Source organism: Patella vulgata, chromosome 1 (assembly GCF_932274485.2).
Source record: "Patella vulgata chromosome 1, xgPatVulg1.2, whole genome shotgun sequence".
NCBI classification, from domain to species: domain Eukaryota; kingdom Metazoa; phylum Mollusca; class Gastropoda; family Patellidae; genus Patella; species Patella vulgata.
Genome location: NC_065879.2, coordinates 39,292,081 through 39,309,408, shown reverse-complemented (window position 1 = coordinate 39,309,408; position 17,328 = coordinate 39,292,081). Strand labels below are relative to the sequence as shown.

General features: G+C 32.6%; 1 protein-coding gene across 1 annotated transcript in view; it reads right to left on the bottom strand.

The window, feature by feature from the left end:
• Nucleotides 1-17,328, bottom strand: part of LOC126812750 (probable ubiquitin carboxyl-terminal hydrolase FAF-X) — a 54,917-nt gene that overhangs the window by 29,478 nt on the left and 8,111 nt on the right. Inside the window, exons 8-34 of the mRNA XM_050539099.1 lie at nucleotides 17,023-17,207; nucleotides 16,431-16,569; nucleotides 14,892-15,044; nucleotides 14,560-14,664; nucleotides 14,111-14,209; nucleotides 13,198-13,305; nucleotides 12,784-12,900; nucleotides 12,424-12,574; nucleotides 11,831-11,918; nucleotides 11,448-11,499; nucleotides 10,698-10,769; nucleotides 10,207-10,310; nucleotides 9,935-10,052; nucleotides 9,309-9,616; nucleotides 8,528-8,768; nucleotides 7,931-8,068; nucleotides 7,445-7,565; nucleotides 5,658-5,785; nucleotides 5,156-5,218; nucleotides 4,717-4,808; nucleotides 3,402-3,639; nucleotides 3,064-3,189; nucleotides 2,372-2,538; nucleotides 1,809-1,920; nucleotides 1,582-1,637; nucleotides 921-1,011; nucleotides 64-210 (exon numbers count right to left, since the gene is read on the bottom strand). Of these exons, the coding sequence (XP_050395056.1) occupies nucleotides 64-210; nucleotides 921-1,011; nucleotides 1,582-1,637; nucleotides 1,809-1,920; nucleotides 2,372-2,538; nucleotides 3,064-3,189; nucleotides 3,402-3,639; nucleotides 4,717-4,808; nucleotides 5,156-5,218; nucleotides 5,658-5,785; nucleotides 7,445-7,565; nucleotides 7,931-8,068; nucleotides 8,528-8,768; nucleotides 9,309-9,616; nucleotides 9,935-10,052; nucleotides 10,207-10,310; nucleotides 10,698-10,769; nucleotides 11,448-11,499; nucleotides 11,831-11,918; nucleotides 12,424-12,574; nucleotides 12,784-12,900; nucleotides 13,198-13,305; nucleotides 14,111-14,209; nucleotides 14,560-14,664; nucleotides 14,892-15,044; nucleotides 16,431-16,569; nucleotides 17,023-17,207 (3,519 nt within the window). The remainder of the gene's footprint in view (nucleotides 1-63; nucleotides 211-920; nucleotides 1,012-1,581; nucleotides 1,638-1,808; nucleotides 1,921-2,371; nucleotides 2,539-3,063; nucleotides 3,190-3,401; nucleotides 3,640-4,716; nucleotides 4,809-5,155; nucleotides 5,219-5,657; nucleotides 5,786-7,444; nucleotides 7,566-7,930; nucleotides 8,069-8,527; nucleotides 8,769-9,308; nucleotides 9,617-9,934; nucleotides 10,053-10,206; nucleotides 10,311-10,697; nucleotides 10,770-11,447; nucleotides 11,500-11,830; nucleotides 11,919-12,423; nucleotides 12,575-12,783; nucleotides 12,901-13,197; nucleotides 13,306-14,110; nucleotides 14,210-14,559; nucleotides 14,665-14,891; nucleotides 15,045-16,430; nucleotides 16,570-17,022; nucleotides 17,208-17,328) is intronic.

The window sequence follows — 17,328 nt, the reverse complement described above, 5'->3', positions numbered from 1 at the left end:
AGATCTGCATTTTAATCAGATTGTATCAACATGTACATGTCAGATACTAGTTTTAAATCTTACCTTGATTAAATTATCTCCTCCATTTTCAGATCCAATTTTATATTTTTTATCACAAGATTGAAACGCTAACAGTTCACGTGTAATACCTAAATGACCTTCTAAAAGAGCTTCTTCTGTTTGCAATTCACCTGATGTAGCCACTTGTTCCTAGTACAAAATAACAGGTTGATAAATATAATATCAAATGTCACTACCATCCAGACATTTACATTTTCAAAATATGAAACTAAACTTCAGAGAGAGAGAGAGAAATGGGGTTTAACATCCACTCGACACAAACTAGGTCATTTCGGGACTAACACATGGTTCAATTGTATTTCAATAATTCGAATGCGCGTAGGGGTCTTTAGCAGTGGGAGGAAACCCACAAGGTTGGACAGGCGACCCTACTCCTTGTCACGTACAACCGGGGAATCGAAACCCCGCCAGTTGACTCAATGACAGACCGTATCATACAGCGCAGTGCGCACGTGCTAACCATTCGGCCATTCACCCCCCCTAAACTTCAGAAGAAAAGGGAGGGAAAGAGTTAAAATTTAAAAGAAGCAACATATTTTATGAACAAGAAGGATACAGCAGGCTGTATTACTTTCAATGTTAAACCTTTCATGTCACATTAATTTCTTGACTTATAGTATTTCTAATTAATATTTGTGTGTTCATTTTTAATGCTTTATAGTCCACCCAGATGTAATTATCAGTCAAAATTATAATAGGGCAACCTCCAGTTATTAGCTCAGAGATCATAAATCTGCAGCAACAAAAATGAATTATACAAATAAACGGCTCTTCAACAGAGGTAAAACATCATATGTATAAGTATGCTCTCCGTATAAAGACAAGGATAATGGACTCACCTTTACACCTTTTAACCACACTATTTCATTATTGAGCAGAGCTTCTGCTGTTGGAAGAGTTGTTTCACTTGCACAAGCATAACCCAATAACCTGTAAACAGCCAATTATAAATACTACACCCCCTCCATAACAATAAACATAGTTTTTTGTCTTTAAATGTTCCTGAACACTAAATCTCTAAACTCCAAGCTTGAAGAAGAATTAATTTAGATAAGGAGTTGTCTGTTCTTTCCATAAAGTTTAAAAACAGATCATGAAAAATTTAAGAAAAATTATGAGTTATGAATGTGTGAAGATTTGACAAGAAAAGGCGTCAATAATTTCAATTGTGAAGTACCATTGCTATGATAAAAAGGGTTAATAAACCTATTTCCAAATACAAACTTTTATAGAAGACTTTGTTTAAGTCTATGATGGGGGACCAATAATGCATTCAGTTTTGTATAAACCAATAATTGTGGGAATAATCATTTGTAATCATGAATGTGATATGGAATTCTTATGCATAAGTCGGTGATGAGAAATTTGTGACTAGGAATGGTTAAGGGTGTTTTGCTCTGATTAGTTACCAACCATATATGGGATTGTTAGCCACAAACAATCCTTGGCTTGCATAGGCCCATAAGCCCTTAGTTCAAATCAAATTGTAAATGAACTTACTTGCACAATAATTGAAAGTACTCATGGGACTGTTTGGCATATTCCTTTGCTGTGGACTAAAAAAAAAAACATCAATTTAAAAATCTTTGGTGTGGCCTTATTCATAAAATCTCTTTTGAACTAATTAGCTTTGAATAGAGGAAATGATTTTATAATTCAAATATGTTCATTAACTCATAATGAATTTCACAACAAAGTGAGAAATATACTGATATTGTTCTACTTACAGTTAGCACTGTAAATAGTAAAGTAATCAGAAAGACAAGAGGGCGATGACTGGTGCTACATTTAGTAGCCATTAAAAAAAACTGGTCTCCAGCACACTTTCTTACATCTCGACTGTAAATAAAAGAATGTACGGTATAGGAAATAAATGAAATGAAATGGGATTTAACATCCTACTTTTCTGCACCAACTGGGCTAATGAAGACAAGAACAAAAATAATAAAACTCAATGGATTGGACATTGTAGGCCTAATTCTTTAGACCATTATTTAGAATCTTTAAATTCTTTTACCAATAAATGAGAAACTGCTTTTTTTTGCAACATTAAATAATTTGACGATTGATATATATTTGCCAGTTTATTTCTGAGATAAGTGGTATCAGGTGTTCAGAAAAAAGCATAATTAAACTACATTGCTTCATTTACCAATTCCCTCATTTCTTGAAAGAGTGGTTTTCAAACTTTAATTGCACAAAAATGCCCATTTGAAAAGAAGAAACAATCTTCAAGTTTATAACAAAGATTAGACAACAATTATATTAGATTAAAATGTTTTCAACTGACCTTGATTTACATATAAGTAATAAATCTGTAATAAAACTCTGCCAGGCTTTATCTTTATTTAATGATTCTAAAGCAGACGGACAGAGTGCCAGACATACAGTTAAAACTTCCATAGCTTCTCTAGCTACCACCATATCTTCACAATCTGGTGCCACACTTTCTTTAACCTGAGAAAAATAAGATAAATACTGATCAACCACATCTATACTAATATTTGTCTGTCTGATCAGGGTTGGTGGCTACACTAGGGCTGTCCCAAGGCTGAAATTTGGTGTATAGCCATAGGGATAGCTCGGACCGGGGAGTAACATGGGCTATGTGACAGACTACTGCTTCCGCTTTCAGAGTTATACTACTTTCAACCCATGCAGCACCAGGTCATTCTCTAGTACATATATTATTATACAAAAATAAAATCTGAACTACAAGTAGATAAAAAGTTAAAATAAATATCATGTTTATAACACATGGTTGTATTTATCCATTGTATAATATTTCAACTGATTAATACTATTTGATTACAATTCATTTACAAATATCAATTTTAGTGCCACTTAGTAAAATGTCTGGCACAGTTGATTTAAATGAATTGGAAGTTTACCCTTTTTTTGGGGGGGGGGGGGGGGAATTAATTTAACTTTCTTTTGAAAATGTATTGAAATATAAAATAGAAATCAAGCAATTACAAATACCTTTTCATGTGCTTTATGAATATCTTCATTAGAGGCATGTACTAAATGTAAAGATGAACTACTAGCAGCCCATGCTATTTTCTGTATGGCTTTAACTGTTGATAAATCTGGTAAAATACATGTGGCCTAAAATACAAAACAAAATCAAAATTATAATTGTACTAAATCTTAGGAAAAAAATAAGTAATTGGGCTTTTTTGTCACTTTGTGGGGTTTGATCTGCATACTTTTACTGTCTCCTGTGAAATCTGGCACTAACCCTTTCATTAAAATCGAACAAAAAGTGGTTGAAAAAAACATATTGACATAATGAAGATCATAATAATACAAGAACTTACTTGCTGTCCCAAATGTTGACCAAGTCTAAGAGCTACACTTCTAGTTGTACATTCTGAATCTGGACTAGGTATATGCACTAATGTTTGTTGTAACGCTACAGCTTGATTATGTTCAACAACAGTAATAGTCGATGTTCCCGATTCACTATGGCAAGCATCAACTACAACCTGTACTTTAGCATGGCCTACTGTAGTTAACATTAATTTACATATCTTTAATACTGTCACATATGATGCTCTGAAATACAATAAACATAGTAGCAATGTGTAATAATTGTTATAGGGAAATTTATCCAGTATTGCCATGCACTACAATTTGTATACAATGCCACATTGTGACGACATCATAAGACTTGTGAGAGAGAGAGAAATGGGGTTCAAACATCCACTCGACACAAATTAGGTAATTTCGGGACAAACATGGTTCAATTTTATTTCAATAATTCCCTTGCGCGTAGGGGTCTTTAGCAGTGGGAGGAAACCAGAGGACACAGAGAAAACCCACAAGGTTGAACAGGGGACCCTACTCCTTGTCATATACGACCGGGGAATCGAAACCACGCCCGCTGACTCAATGACAGACCTTATGATACAGCGCGCACTTGATAACCATTCAGCCATCCAACCCCCCTCATAAGACTTGTACTACAATCTCTGATTAACACGATTGTCGTTCATGAAAGTTAAAGGCACTGATTATCATTTGAATTTTTCAAACAATACATAATTTTTCACAGCTTAATCAATGCTAAAATTTACTCAAATTGATAATTTTAATATTTAATTAGTAAAATAAAATCAAAATAACAATGGTACATAATCTCCCAGCTAGGAATCAATTGGAATCAAAATGTCCATCAAAAAGTTTTAGTAAGGTGGTGCTGGCTTGTTATGTCCATATCTTGTTTATATCGTCTGCAGAGGATTGCGAATTTTGACAAATTGTCGAATAATCATATCTTTGTAAATACTAGATAGAAACCAAGATGGCAGTTTTATGATCTAAGCTACGTTGTCAGACCACACATGTGTACAATAGAAACTATTTTGGTTATAATGGTTATAAGGATTTTTCGGATTTCCAAAACAAATTATTTAGAAAATCCTAGAACCAGATATGGTACACATCGTACTAGGGTTGGGAATGGGCAGAGTTTTTACAATCACTCATAACTAAAGAACTGCATGACCTGATCATGAATTAAACAGATATAATTGATCTTGTCAAAAATGGATTATCATTATGATTGATTTTATTTTTGCACACCCCTAGATCTATCAATGTTTAAGTTGATGTATATGTTAGTGTACCTACCTTCTAGTCGGTAGTTCTACACTTGGTAAAAAATTGTTTTTAGTTAACATGTTCATCGATAAAGCAACTCCGCCACTACGTTCAAAATTATACTGAAATAAAAGAAAAACATTTAATTCCATATAAAGCATAATAACTTTTAAGCCATAAGTTATAAACCTACTTATCTTCATTGACAACTATAACAAAGCAAATAATTTTATCAATACTTTAAATGCTGATAATACTAGTCAAAGGCTTTGACCGGAAGTCATATTTCACACTGTTATCATAAACACAATGCATTAATTCCATATTGTAATTTTTTTATAAGAGCAGTCATATTAAACACTAATCTTTGTCAGGTGGCAATAATTTCTTGTCACATTTTAGTCCAACAAAGTTTATTCGCAGAAAACATTAGGCCTGACAACTCTTCCCGAAACATTCAATATTTTACCTGAAATTCAAAAGCTTCTTCTGATAATGGATCTAAAGCTGGCATCAGTAAACTGTACAAAACCTGCAAAATAAAACCATATGAAAACCTTACAGATGGAGAGAAAAGGGTCGGGTACTAGAGACCAAAAACTAGGATGATGCCTCGTTTTGAAATATTAATGTTTTGTTCAGTTATATTCATACCAATCAAACAAAAAAAGATGTTACACATTTTTAAACCCCAACATGCAAGAATACAGATTTTAAACAGTTTAAGACCATAAATAATCAAAAGTATTTTTATTCAAAAACTTAACTCAGTGCCATTTTAAGTTTACATTAGCTTCTACAATCTTTATCTAACAGATTAAAGTAACAGTAATTCTGTTATCTTTGACAGCTCATTCTTCATGAACATTTTCATTATGATTGGATGTGCTTAATTTCATAATCACAACAGTCTGTACATTTTGAGATCTTGCATGTTGTTCCTTTAAGGGGAAATACCAAGTTTTGTTTACCTCTATATTATATAATACTTGCGTTGGAGAATCATTAAAAAACATGGCTTCTAGTGAAGGTGATATACCACCATCAACTTGATTAGTCTCAGCACATATATTGCGGAATTTTTCTATGACGTTCTGATCTGAAAAAAATTAATTATTATGGCTGTCAATATCAAAGACTTTGTACAGTAATTAAGCAGATACAGTTTTGATATAGAATCTAAGATTTAATGATTTTTAGATATCAAAGTAAGACAAATGCTTCCATCTGGTAGCTAAAGTAACTGCAATTAAACAATGGGTGTGTGTAATTTCAAGTCCAGAATGTTCTAAATCAACAGAATTGCAATCCAGTGAGAAAGAAATGAGTCCTGCCACAGTTTTATCAGTCCCATTAACTGATGTGGTACACACAGAATAAAAAAACAAAACAACCGCCAGTGAACAGTGAACATGTTTCAGCTGTCATGGTTGGTTAAGATACTGTCTTATTAACGGGGCATTAGGTAAGATTAAATAAAGAGCTGAAAGTTCTTGCTATAATAGTTAAAAAAACAAGCCAACAGTGAGGCTGGTGTCCCCCACCGAAATCCCAAAATAAATAGATGACACATTAATTAATCACACATTTATTTTTTTCAAAAGTAGCGAGCAATCAAACTATACACTAAGTTTCATCACTCTCTATCAGATAGAATCAAGATTATCTTGTTCCAAAGCATCAACCAATGAAATTGATTAGCTCTGCTTAGCTTCAGCTTGAAATGTTAATCATTGAACTCAGCCACGAGATTCACCTAATGAACATCTACATCAAGTTTTAACATTCTACCTCAATTAAATGCAGAGTTGTTATGTCCCAAACTCTTGACCAATCATATTGCTTATTGCTCCTTAGCCTAAGCAGAAAATTCTCACCATCGAACTAAGTTAAGGTAATGATATAATGAAACTATACACCAAGTTTCATCACTCTCACTTAATTAGAACTTAAGTTGTCATGTCCCAAAGCATCAACCAATCGAATTGCTTATCTCTGCTTACCCTAAGCAGAAAATGCTCATCTTCAAACTCCATCAAGGCATTGACCTAATAAACACGTACACCAAGTTTGAACTAACTCAATTAGAAGGAGAGTTATTGTGTCCCAAAAAGTGTGACAGACGGACGGACGGACGGACGGAGACAGACGGACGAACCCATTTTAATAGTCCTCGAAAGGCAGGGGACAAAAATAATGAAAACTGAATATGCTGAAAATTCCAGTCAAATTGCTTCACTCTGAACCAAGATATTAGCAATTCAATTTTAGGCTAGCCTCGATCGTCATTACTAACGTTGGTACAATAATAAACAAAGCCTCAATTATCCTTCACAAAATGTATTCAAATCCACTAAATAGCACATGTTAATGATGGCATCGAGACCTGATTATGGTCTTGATGAGTTGATTAATGTCTAATTAAAAATTTAGATAACGTTTTATGCCTAAAGAAAGACCTGCAATAGTCACATTAATTTATTGTAAATAACTTTGGAAACATCACTATTTTCTGGTTTTCTTGACCAGACCTGGATCAAGATTCTGTCATATGCAGCACAAGGCATCTTCACAATATCATTGTATTTGATATACTCTAATACCTTGACTGCATAAGTTAAAGATGGTGATGTAATTAGTAAACTTCACATGTCCTTAACAAGCTGCAATCAAAGTATCTTATGTATGTCACTTGACAATGTGAAGTTGATGCACAGCTAGCATACAAAGATATAAAAGTAAATATTTCTGTATTTACCTGCAGGCATTAATTTTAAAACATGTCGAGCTGTATCTCGTAATTTAGGTACTTGTAATTGACACCCTAAATCTGATAGTTGAAACAAAAACTGGCAATATTTTACTGTTTGAGACATTAACTGGAAGAAAAACAAAGTTCACTTGGTTAGATTATTAATTCTAATATGTAAGTAACTTATATCATGTTATGTTATATGTAAGATGTAATATAATTTGTTCAAAAAGGGTTGCCAACTAAAATTACAGGAAATAACCTTTTCATTATGTTGAGTATGTTCTTGTGTTTTCTGGGGGGTTTTGTCAACAAGTTAATATGATTAATATAGACTGCCTCGACTCACATCCTGTCTATAGAAAATAAAACAAGGTATTAACAATGTAATGATTCTGGACCATTTATAGGCCACAGCCAATTCATTACATTAGTAATCCATTCCAATTGGTATTTTAGAAAACTATTATCTATTATTATGTTTGTACTTACCACACCAGGTAAAGATTGTTCAGCTTCTATATTTGGTCCATCGTAGGCGTTATGTGGTGAGCCAACAGAACTATCGGAACTACTATCAGGACTGGATGGCATATTACTATTTGCTTGTACTAATTTAGCTGTAATAGTCTACAATAAACACAAAATTATAAAGGACATTTTGAATACAAAAAAAATATTCTCAATTTATTGCACGTATTCATCTAACAATACCTTTGACCAATCACAATCTGTGCATTATTGAATGTACCCTATAAAGCAATGTCTTAAGATGAAGTGGGGCACACAATCAAACATTTTGGTGTAATTTTGAAAAAGACTGTGTATGAAACTAATTCAATAAATTACTGGGAGGCATTCTTTGGAAATGGATCAAATGAATTAATTCCTTATCTGAAACAAGTATCTTTTTAGCCAAACCAAAAAATTTCAATGGTTGACAAATATTGCCAATAAATTAAATGATCTGCTCTTTAAGCCAAGACGTTAAGGCTTGATCTCAAGCAAGGTTCATTTTTATTATTTTAAAGACATATTTTATTCCAGGTTTTAAACAAAATAACTTCCATGTTTTCAAGCGCAACTTACCATTTTATCTCGTAATGGTACATGTGAAATTAACTTCTTGTCATCTACTGTTTCAATCTGTTCAGCATTCAAAAACAACTCGACTTTAACATTATTAGCACTAGCTTTAACACGCTGTAAAATCTGTCTTCGTAACGAACCTACTGTATCATTAGTATGTGAAAATATTTCTAAATCTTCTACTTGACGACCTTGATTGGGAAATCGCACTTTTAAAGTAACAAGCTTTCCTTTACATGCTCTGAAAGATAACAAATAAAATAGATTAGTTTTTAGAATTTGGAAAATTTACTATACTTACAAGATATAAAAAATCCAAACCAATGTAAGTTATCTTTTATATTCATTGTGGTATTAGTGACAGTGAAAATCCAGTGAATAAGATGATTTTGATATCCGATTAAATCTTTGGGAATTGAATTCTCCCAATCCCACCAACATTTACAGGTGAGCAAACATGAGGACTTGGGGTCACAAAGAATGGATCAAATGAATGAGAAAGTGAATAATTCAACCATGACATCTAAAACATGTTTACTCTGTTGGATTACATCACAATTCTACTCAACCCACATCAGTTATCAGAACAGACAGAACTAAATTCTGTGTCATTCAATTTTTTCAATTTAGAACAAGTTCCATATGACACCAAATGACTCTTTTTAAAAAGACGTTGCCAGGCAACAAAACATACACCCACAGCAGTTAGTCATCCGAACAGCCCACAGGGGTTGTTGCATATTTGTTCTATCAAAAACAATATCTGAAATAGAAGCCTCACCTGCTAAGTGGTAGAATCATTCTTTCTTCACCGTAAGCTTCATCACATTCTGCTACATATTCCTTTAAAACTGTTAGAATTCTCACCATACGTATTGTCTCTTGCATTACACGACTAATAGAGTCTTTATCTTTCTCTAGCACTGATACCGTATCAAATAACGCTTTTAACCTATCTATACACGACTGTATAAAATCTTCATGTATTTCTACTTGACTTTGTTGTAAACGTGGACTTAGATTAGTAAAAATATCTTTTAATAGTATAATAGCTTTCTCTGCTACATCGTCTGGGCTCAATAACACCACCTTTAATAGAAAACACATTAATCATAGATGCAATAAAGAAATAATTTCAATAAACTGTTTCCTTTCAAGGTTATGGATGCTGTGGTTGCTCTAAATTGGGCAAGGATGGTTTGAACTAACAAGAATGGCTGAAGCCACAGAGTAGGCAAATGATAAATACTCAGATCTTCATATAGTGTTAACCAAAGCAATTTTAAATCAGAACAAAACCAAGATCTAATTTTATTCTTGTTTCTCTTTTCATGAATGTCTAACACCAGTGGACAGTGCGTAAAAAGCAAATTTAGATAAAAAAAATAAATTCTAATTTTTTCCTACCCTCCATAAATAATCTAAACCAATCAGCTCCATATCATCCATCATGTGACCTCCTCGCCGCTTAGCTATTAATTTATTTTCTTTCAGATTAACTTGCTTAAAAAATCTTTCAAAGCAACTGAAAGAAATGAATATAGAAATTAAATATACAATCGAGAAAAAGCTATTTAATGATTTTCATGAATATCCTTCCTTAGCTTACAGGACATATTTCATAATTATATTTTAATTTTCTTTATTCCATCTAACATGAAAAGTGTCTAAAAACTTACTTCATGCCATGTTCTGTTAATAAACTAGGATCTAGTTGTAAAATATTCTTTTCAAAAAAATCACGAGTTATTTCAGGATCGAGATCAGGTTCTTCTCCCATTAACTAAAACACATATTAAAAATTTTGTTAAGTATTAGAGTTCCACAGGGGTCTTGGGCTCTTTTCACAGCTCTTTAACTATGTACTCAATGATGGATATGTGGACAAAACCCACTTCAATGCACAAACTTTTATTAGATGCAGCAACAAATGGGAGAGGCAACACTTCTGCTATTTTTAAATCACTTTATCTTATCATTGAATCATTATTCCTTAACTACCAACTATGAGACCATACCAATTATTCTATTTTTACTCTTAAGACACATTCTTCAATAAATGACATGTAATTAATATACATGTAATTACTATATCCAATTATCAAAGGGATCTTTAAAAAATTTCTTCCAAAAATAGAAATGAATTACAAGATAATAAAAGTTGATTTACTTTAGCAAACCATTTAAAACAAGCTTCTCTGTCAGAAAAATATATAGCATTTTCTGCTAAACAATGCCAAATCTGAAAAAAAAATAAAATATATATATACGTCCTGTAGATAGTGCTAAGTTTTCATATAGTAACAGATAAATTTCCTATTTTAACAGCTTTTTTGATACTTTACATACTCCAGCAATGATGTAACTTTTATAAACATACTCTTGTTTCTCAACAAAATATTAACAGATGTCTCGTAGATCGTGGCCATTTTGCAGCCAAGAATTTTCATACCCCATTATTCAATACTCTTCACACAAAATGGTTTAAAGATGCATTATGTAAGCAAAATTTGTCCATTGAAGGTCTTTCTTTTAGTTTCAAATGTTATATAAATTATTTTTTCAACATTTATTAACATGAGAAGCCTATAATCAACTCCCTAAACAATCGGATGGCCGAGATTCAAATGGATTCAAACATCCACGAGATTTAAAACATTTAACGATAAAATAGGCAATCGAAGCTAAGTCTCGATTGTCAAGTACCATTGCTATGATAATGAATGATTGGCACTATATCTTCAAACAGTCATTACTTCGTTCAGAATAAAGGTCTAATTTAAATGAAATTTTCAATATATTGATTTATCGATATATTACCTATCTTTGAAGTATTATAGCAAGAACGTCCGGGTCTTTATCTAAATCTTACATAATGCATCTTTAAGAATGAAGTTCTATATTAATAAAGTAAGAATACCTGTCTAGCTTGAGGTTCACACAGCCATAACTGTCCATCTTTTAATAAAAATCTACAAATAGAAATATATTAGAATCATAAAGTTTATACAGTGATATAAAAAAATGAGTTTATGTACTTTCATTTGAATCTGGTCATATCCAAGATCTATGAGACAAATTTCCTCCTTTTTTGACCGACGCCAAGATGCAATTATTTCTGTTGACGGTGTTCATTATCTAGGACATACTCCACTGTATTGCAATTCTATGTGGAAAAGTTATGAATTACTACGAATACTTCTGTAACTGAAAAATCATACAATAAATGCAGCTATCTTCAAAAGACACATATTCAAAGTGTTTACAATTCCTTGCAAAGCTACTTGATAAAACATTTAGTACCTTAAAAATCGTAATCTTTCTTGGACTTGTACATTGTGATTAAATCTACCATCTGGATTTATTGAAGCTGGATCTTCTTCTGGATTTTCTAAAAATATATACAATTTAAAAGTGATAATTCAACGTGGGAATATCTCTTATAATGCTGTACAGACGGTTATAGCTTTTATTTAGTTGCAGAATTCATGAAATAAATCAAATAATGTCAAACGCCTACATAATCTTTAAATCTGAGTAATTTTTTTGTTCTTTCTTATATCGAATTCCAACTGCCAAGGGATCTTTTACGTGCACGCCAATGTGTACAGGGGACCTCGGTTTTTCGTCCCATCCGAACGACTAGACAGCTTTCCTTGTCAGCCCCTCCGTCCTGCATCACCGACAAGGGAGAACCACGCCGGAAAATCTGGATGAACTTTCTCAGCCAATGCAGGGATCGAACACCCGACATCCACGCTAGCAAGCCAGCGTCTTACCCACTTAGCCACGTGATCCCCCTGATGGGACACAAGCCCATATCAACAATTATTTTGTTATCAATAATGATGAGGATTCTATTCCTGTAAAAGGAATGAATATAAAATCATGCTTACCTTTATTATACTGTCTAGCTTTGTTCATATACGCTGATAAATTCTGTGAGACTAACATCACAATAGAATGTTGTCCTTGTAATTGACTAATAACATTATTTCTATAATACATATGAGCAGCACGCTGTGTGTGGGGAAAGTTTTGAGGTGCCTTTAAAAAGAAAAGAAAAATGAATTACAAGAATGTTAAATTCAACTCCAAAAGCTTTGCAATAATCAATATGTTAATTGATATATTTTTAAGATACACGTACAAGAATTATGAAAGTTTTGCAATACTTTAAATAAAGCAGTTTGTTTAATGAGGGATATGAAAACAGTTAAAATATAGTCTAATAACTAAATAAAGACATAATTTACCTCAGGAAAGAGTTGACATATTTCTCTTATCTGTTTTAAAGATGGAAGAACCCATTTATCATTTTTTAATTCTTCAACGAAACGATTTATCCACTGCATCTTCTGATTATCTCGATCCTAAAATCATAACATGTCAGCCAGTATGATTTACAAAATCTTATGTTAAGTACTACAACACTCACTGTAGATTAGGCACTATTAATCAAAACTAGATGGGTAATCCTTGTAATAATTACAACTTTCTAAGCTGTTGTAGTTTTTAAATTACCTATTCTAGGTAGAAACCAAACGCTATTTCTTCAGGACTAAATAGTAACTTGTCTCCGTTGATATTGAAGCCTTTATGTGAAATATATAAAGGCCTTGCTGCAACAGACCTCTGACATCAGGAATGTATTATAATTAGTAGCTTACCTGAGAACAACTATAATCTAATATCTTTATATGTGAAGTTAAAGCCTGGTCCATTATTTCTGTGGGTACCTCATCACTGTGAGCTAGATTCCATAACAATGTCAAAACCTGTAAGAACAATACAGAAATTAATATTTACCATACATAGGGTGCCCCACCATAAATAAATATCTCAACAATTACACCACAATATTTATATATATACCACATCTTAAATCAGTTTCGCACATTTATAGTCACTAAATAAACGGTCATGTTGTACTTAATAAGCTATGACCACTTAACCATCCATAAATAATACACTGAAAAATGGTTACAAGTGTCGGCCATAACATCTGAGCACTCTTGAGTAAAAAATAGGTTACATGCCCTTGTTTTGAAATTAGTCTCGCTTAACCAGTTAACCATTCTACGTCTGATTGACAAGCTGGGATAATCAAGACTACTTTTTAACGAAACATAACACAAAGCTGGAACAAGAAATTGAATTTAGAAAAACGCACGTTAGACAACTCAACAATTGTTTTAAGAACCTTGTGAAAGTAAAATGAAACTACCGCTAGTATCATGTTCTTGCCTAACCCGAATGTTTCAGAAATATTATTTGTACTAAACCAAAAGATGCCGCACCTAACTGCTATTCAGAATCGTCAACAATCAATTTTTTACGGCTGTAATAGTTGATAAATGTGTAGAGAATTTAACGTGCGATGGCTATTTATTGACTCATAGACTCCTGCATCGAGTGTAAATCGCACTGCGTGATTAGCCAGAAATCACTTCGAGACAAGCCACTGAAGCGTGCACATTCGCTGTGTCAAGTTCAACTTTCTGTAGGGAAAATTTTCACTGCACGGGGCACCCTACCATACATAATAAACCAAAACACAATTCAACACAATGTTCAATTTACCTTGTGAGCCATAACCCCTTCTTTATCATCTTCTGCTAATCTACGTATTAACTCTAATAATTTCTCTCTTTGTTTCTTACTGGCATTATTCCAACTTCCCTATTAACAAAATAACAATGAAGAAAAAATCTGTACATCAATACAAAACATGACAAATAAGAATAGTATAAAAATATTCTGATACTGCTTTTAATCCATCAAATTGATAGCCTTATGGTCATTGTGCGTACTTAGTGGTGCCATATATCAATAAATGTGGTTGTTTCAAAAAGATAAAATCATTATCAATGCCTCATCCAGAACATGAGAAATTATAGATCATTGTTAAGCCAAGATGGCATTTCTCCAAAGCATGAAAATGATTATTACGTGTATCAAAATTTATGAATAATGATATTACATTATAATGTGCATGTTGGGCAATATGTATTTGTTATTACAAATCTTACCTGAAAACACTCAAATAAATGATCTAACTGTTCAGCTGTAAAATCCCAGGCTAATTTGGCTAATAAATCATGGACATTCTTCACTATAGCATCATGTTTACCAGACTAAAATAAACAATAGAACATATTGGATCTAAACACAGAAAATGGCTAATATAATAATTTTTTGTGGTAACTTATAATAAAAGGGAGAATTTTGCCAGTGTATATTTGACTTCTTTACTGCTCTGAACTTTAAATTTAAATAACAAAACACAAAAAAAAGTTTTTGCCATATCTGACTTCTTTACTGTTTCCACATGCTGTCAATTTCATCTAATAGATAATATTACCTGAGCTTCCCATAAACGATCCAAATCTTCTATTGTTAATGCTTTTTCTTTGATCATAAAGCGTAATATTTTTTCTAATTTTTCGACATATTGTGGCTGATGAAGACTATCACGTAATACAATAGATAAAACATTGTTCTGTTGTATCCATTCCTGTAATATAAAAAAATATATTTTACATTCATACAATCGGATTAACAAACTAAAATAAACACAACAGTTCTATGGATAATAATTACTGTATTTCTATTACAGCTACATTTCAACATTGCTTCTCTTGTCGTTATCAAGCACATTTTAATGTGTTCAATTACTAAATGTCATTCAAACAGTAGATTAACAAAACTCTCAACAAGGTACTACATGCATAACCAAAATAAATACTGATTATTCCCATTCTCAAAATGACAAATAACCACACCTCATTCATGTTGATGCACTAACCATACAATCAGCTGTGTTGGGTTAGTGTTATAACCAACAAGCCAACAGTGAGGCTGATGTCCCCCGCCGAAATCCCAAAATAAATAGATGAGACATTAATTAATCACACATTTATTTTTTTTTCAAAAGTATCAAGCAATCAAACTGATTATCAACTATACACTAAGTTTCATCACTCTCTATCAGATAGAATCAAAGTTATCTTGTTCCAAAGCATCGACCAATGAAATTGCTTACCTCTGTTTAGCTTTAGCTCGAAATGCTAATCATTGAACTCAGTCAAGACATTCACCTAATGAACATCTACATCAAGTTTAAACATTCTACCTCAATTAAAAGCAGAGTTGTTATGTTCCAAAGTCTTGACCAATCAAATTGCTTATTGATCCTTAGCCTAAGCAGAAAAGTCTCATCATCAAACTTCATCACTCTCGCTTAATTAAAACCAAAGTGATTGGCCCCAAAGCATCAACCAATCAGATTGCTTATCTCTGCTTACCGTAAGCAGACAATGTTTATCATTGAACTCCATCATGGCATTCACTTAATGAACACCTACACCATGTTAGAACATTCTAGCTCAATTAGGAGAGTTATTGTGTTAAAAAATCTCGGTCAATCAAATTGCTTATCACTCTGCTTACCCTGAGCAGAAAATGCTCATTATCAAACTTAGTCAAGGTAATGATGTAATGAAACTATACACCAAGTTTCATCACTCTCACTTAATTAGAACTAAAGTTATCGTGTCCCAAAGCATCAACCAATCAAATTGCTTATCTCTGCTTACCGACGGACAGACAGGCAGACAGACAGACAGACGAACCCATTTTAATAGTCCCCTGCTTTCTTCGAAAGGAGGGGGACAATAAGAAAGTCTTTAGAAGTAAGTTGTCATATGAACTATCAATCAGAATGGCATAATGTAATGTTATCAGACGAAAACATGCATTGTAATATGCTTAAGAGCAATGAAATGAAATGACATTAGGTGTGAAGTCCTACTTTTTGACACCAACCGGGCTAATGAAGACCAGCTAAGACCAAGACAAGAATAACTGACTATCTTATTCAAAAGTTAGCACAGAAACTTACAGCCATTTTTTCTGCCGTCAACCATTCATCTTCTTCTATTTGTTGATGTCTTGTGGCGTGGAATGATACATTTGTTATAACTTTATTAACTTCATTTAGAGCATTCATTTTACCATTAAACGAGGAAATTTGTAATAATCTGAAAATGAATCATATAGTGATAAATATTAATCAGTGGGCATGATTAATATTGATGAGAGAATTCTTTTACAAATGAAGCATGAGTCCTCTGCTTTCTCAGTCTATAAAACTGACCGAAATTGCTTGGGACCAACTGATAAATTTACACCCTGTAAAACTAGCATATTTTTCAAAACCCCATTTTCAAACATGGCTTCAATCAACCTCTGCTACGTTAATATAGAATTCAACAGCTTGTACAGATAAGAAAATACCATATTCCAATGCTATTTATTGGCAATGTTGACAATCCACATAGTGCACATATACTTTATAAATGTCTACTTAAATTTTAAAAATTGTTCATAGCCAATTGTTCAATTTATTTAGTGAATTTACTATTTTCATGACAAGATTTAGTCAGTGGTCATTAGGATTAGCAAAGCCATTGATCAACAATTTCTTAACATACCTTAATATCATTTTTAATCGAAATATTTCTAGATTTTTGACGGTTTCTTCTTGATTTGGTAATCTATAAACTAACTGTTTTAACGCTTTAATAATGGATGACAAGGCATCATTCTTTGCTTCTGTTTTCGACTCTTTTTTTAATTCTTCATCTGTTAATTTGTCTAGTACAGTTGGTACAATTTCCTGTTAATGAAATAAAATCAAATATTAAAATTGTGTGTCACAACACTATTCCAATCAAGGCCATGTCCATAAGCGTATATATTAGACTTTTATCAACAAAAAAAACCCAAATAATATGCAA